Source organism: Orycteropus afer, unplaced genomic scaffold, assembly GCF_000298275.1.
Source record: "Orycteropus afer afer isolate SDZICR_OR568_19922 unplaced genomic scaffold, OryAfe1.0 scaffold00323, whole genome shotgun sequence".
Lineage (NCBI taxonomy): Eukaryota > Metazoa > Chordata > Mammalia > Tubulidentata > Orycteropodidae > Orycteropus > Orycteropus afer.
In genome coordinates, this window is record NW_006921910.1 from 3,288,456 (window position 1) to 3,295,533 (window position 7,078).

The 7,078-nt window shown below is 43.6% G+C and overlaps 1 protein-coding gene across 1 annotated transcript in view; it reads left to right on the forward strand.

Moving 5' to 3' along the window:
- DNAH1 (dynein axonemal heavy chain 1) overlaps positions 1-7,078 on the forward strand; it is a 101,573-nt gene that overhangs the window by 55,017 nt on the left and 39,478 nt on the right. Inside the window, exons 32-33 of the mRNA XM_007952087.1 lie at positions 1,526-1,612; positions 1,755-1,941. Coding sequence (XP_007950278.1) covers positions 1,526-1,612; positions 1,755-1,941 — 274 coding nt within the window. The remainder of the gene's footprint in view (positions 1-1,525; positions 1,613-1,754; positions 1,942-7,078) is intronic.

Sequence of the window (7,078 nt, forward strand, 5' to 3'; positions counted from 1 at the left end):
TTTGTTCCACATTGTTCTCCCTCTCCATCAAGGATCTCCTACACAGATCCCCTTCCAAGTGGATGACAGTGGTAGCTGGGCACCATCTAGTTCTTCTGGTCTCATAGTCGTATAGACTGCAGATTGCATGGTGTACCAGTCACGAGGACTAATTGTTTCCATGAATTTTGGTTTTCTTCTTTCTTCTTTGCTCTGGACAAGGAGAGACCCATCATTGCATCTAGATGGCAGCTTTCAAGCTTTTAAGATCCCAGTCACTACTCGCCACAGTAGGAGGTAGAACAGTGTTTTGTATAGTATGTTATGCCAATTGAGCTTGATGTCCCCTGCGACTATGGTCCCAAGGCCATAGGTTCAACTACTCAGTCCCTCTGGGTAGCTGGCTGTGACCAAGCAGTGACCACAACTGCCCTTGGTCACTTTAAATATCCAAAGTGGCTGCCATGTGTAAACAATCAAAATGGCTACATCCTCTGGACAGCAGAAAGTCAACAGCTTAGGTTATCTCCCACCTTGTGTTTTCCTTCCTAGTCATAGGCCACCAGCGCAGTTGTCCCTGCCGCCCTTGGTGACCAGGGCTGATCTTTAGGCCAATTCTCAGGTCCCAACACCACTTGGAAATATTCAGGCTGTTGGTCCTGATGGAGACTGTCTGTACTCACTGTTTTCATTCAGGTTTTTCCACTACTTGGTGCTTAAAACACTTCTGTATAGTTCCTTTCAAAGCTCAGGGCTCCAGGATTATCTTCTGCATCTCTGTCAATTTGTTTTTCTTTTCTTTGTTGAAGAGGGTCTGTGTCGCTTGTCTGACTATTTCTCTATCCTACTGGAAGTCCCCCACAGCCTTCTTTCTAATTATCCACTTTCAAAAATGCCCCAATGAGAACCACTACCCTCCATAGTTGTGAAAATGTATTCAATCCTTCCCAATGTTGGGGACCCCAAGTCAAGCCCAGACTCTTTGGCTTCTGGGAAGTGTGCTAGTCTGTAGGCCAGGTCTAGAAGCAGCTCCCATGGCACCTGGAGCCAAATGATGGATTTAACTATCTCCAGTGCACCGACATATAAGGAAGAGATACAGAATCAGCAGTAATAGCAAGTCATAGTGGTGAGCAGAAAGCATAGGTCTGGAGGGATGTTAGGGAGAATGTTAGAAGGTTCACTTTTTCAACAAAAATTGAGTGCCTTCTCTGTGCTTGGCACTGTGCTGGGGATGCAGGAACTCAGCAGTGGCCAAGGCAGAGTCCTCATCCTCAGGGAGATAAACACACAGCAGGGGCTGCAGAGTGAGTCACAGGAAATCCCCATAAAGGGAGAAGGGCATTATGGTGGGGAAGTAGAAGGTGCCAGAAAGCCCAAAGGAGGGGCCAGTGGCCCTGGGTGGGGTATGCAGGGTGGTTGCAGAGGACCTGCTGGGGAAGTGGGCTATGAGGCATGGCTGGATATCAGGTGGGGGGCAGAGTGCTCTACACAGAATCCCTAAGAGGGACAGTGCTTACAACTCCCTCCTATTCTGTGACAACAGGATCACTATGACTTTGGGATGAGAGCTGTGAAGACTGTCATCTTGGCTGCTGGGAACCTGAAGCGAGAAAACCCCAGCATGAATGAGGTGAGCTGGGCAGACCCCGAGGCTCTACCTTCATCCAGAGGGTTTTCAGGGAACAGGTCTAGAAGCAGCTGCAGGAGGGCCTGAAGCCATTGGATGGGGTCTAGCCTGGGCTTCCCTGAAGGCTTCATGGCCCCCACTGCAGGAGCTGATTTGCCTCAGGGCCATCCGTGATGTGAACGTGCCCAAGTTCCTGCAGGAAGACCTCAAGCTCTTCTCTGGGATTGTGTCCGACCTCTTTCCCACCATCAAGGAGGAGGAGACAGACTATGGCATCCTGGACAAGGCCCTCCGCAAGGCCTGTGAGAAGGACAACCTGAAGGACGTGGAGGGTAAGCCCCTGATTCCACCTCCCCACAGTCCTGAGAGCCCTAGAGTCCATGGCAGGGGAACAGAGACAGAAGAATCCAGCCTCAGGGACAGCTGTGCCTTGCAAAGTGTGCTGTAGGGTGGGGCTCTCCAATGAGCAGTCCAAGGGGCAGAGCAGACATCCTCAGCCCTATTCCTGCTGGAACCTGCCAGATGATTAGGAAGCAGGTACTGGCTCCTCTCCCCTCAAAAAACCAAACCGGTTTCCTTTAAGTTGATTCCAACTCATGGTGAATCCATGTATGTCAAAGTAGAACTGTGCTCAGTATGGTTTTCTGTGGCTGATATTTCAGAAGTAGATCACCAGGCCTTTCTTCCAAGGTACCTCTGGGTGGAATCAAACCTCCAACATTTCAGTTAGCAGCTGAGTGTATTAACCATTTGTACCACTCAGGGACTCTGGCTCCTCTTTTGGCTGCAGCCCCACCTCCCCAGATGAGGAGGAGTGTCTACCCTTGGTCCCTTCTCAGGCCTTGTTTCATTAGGCACAGGCTCCTTGCTGGCAATACTCTCCTCTGCCCTGTCCTTGCCAGCTTCAGGTAGGAATGCAGACTTTAGCACCATGAACTGGGGAAAGACTCTCAACTGTGGCCTGCTCTTGCACCCTGTTCCTGCCTCACCATAGCTGGTATACCACTTTGGAAGATTTGTGAACTCTGTCCCATGTGAAAGCACTAAACTCCCAATAATGGGACTCACCTGTGCATCTGGTAGAGTGCCAATTCTGGTGTCATTGTACTAAGGAGCATTGGGCCCTTCTTGAATCAGGTTGTTACAAAAGCCACCATGTGACTAGAAGGGCTCTGGGGGACACTGCCCTCAAGTAGACTTCTTCAGACCCCAAATTCTTCTTCCTTAATAGAAAAGTGAGGTCTTAGCCCAGGTACCACACATCCATGCAACCTGACTGTGTGCCCACTGCCCTGGTTGCCCTCTCTTTTCCTCTCAGGCCTTCCAGCAGTCCTTCAGGAGGGGGTCGTTACTCTAGGAATTATACCTGGCCACTCATTAAAAAGACAGGAAAGGAAGAAAAGACCAAAATGGATGTCAGAAGAGATTCTGAAACTTGCCCTTGAATGGCGAGTTGCTAAAGCAAATGGAAGAATTGACAGGATAAAGAGCTGAACAGAAGACCTCAAGGAGCAGCTCGAGAAGATGAAGTCAGTTATTATAATGAAATTTGCAAAGTCCTGGAGTTGGGGAAGAACATGCTCAGCATTTCTCAAGCTGAAAGAACTGAGGAAAAAATTTAAGCCTCAAATGGCAATATGGAAAGATTCCATGGGCAATGTGTTGAATGATGCAGGAAACATCAAAAGATGTCACTATACCAAAAATAACTGGTAGATGATCATCCATTTCAGGAGGTGGCATATGATCAAGAATCAATGATACTGAAGAAAGAAGTCGAAGCTGCACTGAAGGAATTGGTGAAAAACAAGTCTCCGAGAATTGATGGAATATCCACTGAGATATTTCAACAAATGGATGCTGTGCTGGTGGCACTAACTCATCTATACCAAGAGATTTGGAAGACAGCTATCTGGCCAACTGACTAGAAGAGATCCATATTTGTACCCATTCCAAAGATAGGTGATCCCACAAAATATGGAAATTATCAAACAATATAATTAATATGCAAGTAAAATCTTACTGAAGATAATTCAAAAATGGTTGCAGCAGTATATAGACAGAGAATTTCCAGAAATGCAAGCTGAATTCAGAAGGGGACGTGGTGCAAGGGATATCATAGCTAATGTCAAATGGATTTTGGCTCAAAGCAGAGAATACCAGAAAGATGTTTACTTGAGTTCTATTGACTATACAAAGCCATTCTAATTGTGTGGATCACAACAAATTGTGGATAACATAGAGAAGAATGGGAATTCCAGAACACTTGTACTCACGATAAACCTGTACATAGACCAGGAGGCTGTCATTTGAACAGAACAAGGGAATACTGAGTGGTTTAAAATCAGGAAGGGAGTGCATCAGGGTTGTATCCTTTCACCATACTTATTCAACCCGTATGTTGAGCAAATAATCCGACAAGCTGGACAATATGAAGAAGAATATGGCATCAGGATTGGGGGAAGGCTCATTAACAACCCAAGATGTGCAGATGACACAACTTTGCTTGCTGAAAGTGAGGGTGACTTGAAGCACTTACTGATGGAAGATTAAGGATTACACTCTTCAGTATGCATTACATCTCAATATAAAGAAAACAAAAGTCCTTACTACTGGACCAATAAGCAGCATCGTGATAGATGGAGAAAAGATTGAAGTTGTCAAAGACTTCATATTGCTTGGTTCTATAGTCAACGCCAATGGAAGTAGCAGTCAAGACATCAAAAGACATTGCACTGGGGACTTCCAGTAAGATGGAGGAATAGGCAAATAAGTGACACAGACCCTCTTCAACAAAGAAAAGAAAAACTAATCGACAGAGATACAGAAGATAATCCTGGAACCTTGAGCTTTGAAAGGAACTAGACAGAAGTGGATTAGGCATCAACTAGTGGAAAAACCTGAACGAAAACAGTGAGTACAGAGACATTCGGAGCTGCAGACTGTCAGCTACTCTGACAAGACCAGCAGCCTGAATATTTCCAAGTGGTGTTGGGACCTGAGAATTAACCTAAAGATCACTCCCGGTTACCAAGGGCTGCAGGGACAACTGCTCTGGTGGCCTATGACTAGGAAGGGAAACAGCAAGGAGGGAGACAACCTGAGCTGTGGACTTCCTGCTGTGCAGAGGGTGCAGCCATTTTGATTGTTTATACGTGACAGCCATTTTGGATATTTAAAGTGATTGAAGGTGCAGCCATTTTGAATGTTTACAAGTGGCAACCATTTTGGATTTTAAAGTGATAGCATTCTCATTCGGATTCCAGGAACCTAAGAATAGGCTCTGTTTGCCAGGGTTGGCAAGGACATATGAGAGGCTGACAAAGGAAAGGAGACAGGTGGTGAGTGTATAAGTGCTCTAGTGAATAGAGGAGCACAGCACAGTACCCTGCCTGTGCAGATAACATACAAACAAAACAAAGAAAACGAAAATTGTGGGCCAGTCACTCCAACATATAATTACCAATTAAATATAAACACAAAAACATCACAATGCCTCAGAGCCAACAGAGCATCACAGTCCACACAAAGAAACAAAATAAAGCAGAAGAAACAAGGGACCAGGATACAGACTCAAAACACATCCCTGAGGAAGACACAGCATTGGAACTCCCTGATAAGGAATTCAAAAGAATTATATTTAGGTATCTTCAAAGGATTGAGAGACAGACCAAGGAAAACACAAACAAAACCCTATAAGAATCTTGGAAGAAAATACAAGAATAAATGGCAGAATCAATGAAAAATTAGAAATGATTCTAAATCTACAGATAGAAATCCAGAAGATTAATACTAAATTGTCAGAAATAGATAACACATTGGAAGGGCAAAGGAGTAGAATGGATGCAATGGAAGACAGAATTAATGAGATTGAAGACAAATACCTGAATACTTCTTTGAAAAGGGATCAATCAGAAAAAAAGATCATAACAAAATGAAGAAAGCCTAAGGTTCATGTGGGATACCATCAAAAGGAATAACCTATGTGTCATTGGAATTCCAGAATAGGAAGAGAAAATGAAACGACTGAGAAAATTGTCCAAGATTTGGTGGAGGAGAACTTCCCTGATACGATGAAAGATGAGAATATATCCATTCAGGAAGTCCAATGAACCCCAAACAGGATAGACCCCAAAAGAAAAACACCAAGACATATCATCATCAAACTCACCAAAACCAAAGACAAAGAATCATGAGAGCAGCACAGGAAAAGCAAAAAGTTACCTACAAGGGGCAACCAATAAGACTAAGCTCGGATTTCTCAACAGAAACCATGAAGGTGAGAAGACAGTGGGATAGTATATATTAAACACTAAAATAGAAAAATTTCCAACCAAGAATTATGTACCCAGCAAAATTGTCCCTCAAATGTTGTTGTTGTATATGATGGTGAAATTAGGACATTTCTGGATAAGCAGAAATTAAGGGAATTTGTTAAAACCAGACCAGCCTTACAAGAGATGCTAAAGGGAGCCCTTTAGACAGAAAAATAATGATAGCCAGCAACAACTGACCATTAACACACATGATGATAAAACCCAGAAAACAACCCAGCTATGGAAGTATCCAAAGTAAATACGCCTCCAAGATTGTAAACAGGGAACCAGAGACACCAACCAACAAATGAGGACAATTACAAACCAAAAAGAGGGGGAAAAAATGTGTTGTTACAGAACTTCTAGATGGTAGGGAAGTCAAGACAACTACAAGATAGAATGGGACTGTTCTAAACTTGGGAAGAAAGCGATAAATCACAAGGTAACCTCAAAGAAAAATTATAAACCTTCACATCAAAATGAAAAGGAGGACCAGCATAAATATTCAGCAAATACTAAAACAACAGCAATGAAGGAAGTGATAATACAATTCATAAACAAAATGAGCTCAGCATAGAAAATTATATGGAACAAAGAAATCGACACAATGAAAAAGCACATGACAAAAATGGCAGCAAGAAATTCATATTTGCTGATAATTATATATCTGGCAAGGGACTTATCTCTAAGATTGATGGAAAACTCGAATGCCTCAACACCAAAGGAATTAACTATCCAATTGAAAAATGGGCAGAAGACATGAATAGACACTTCACCAAGGAGGATATTCAGGTGGTCAGCTAATACATGAAAAGATGTTCACAATCATTGGCCATAGAGAGATGTACATCAAAACAACAATGAGATGTACCATCTCACCCCAGCACTGATGGCAAGGTTCAGTGAGACAAAAAATAACAAATGCTGGTGGGGATGTGGAGAGATTGGGACTCTCATATACTGCTTGTGTGACTGTGAAGTGACACAGCCACTGTGGAAAGCAATATGGCGATTCCTTAGAAAGTTGGAATTGGAGATACCATTTGACCCAGCAATCCCATTACTGGGTATATATCCTAGAGAGGTGAGAGCCAGGATAGGAACAGATACATGCATGCTCATATTCATCACAACACTATTTACAATAGCAAAA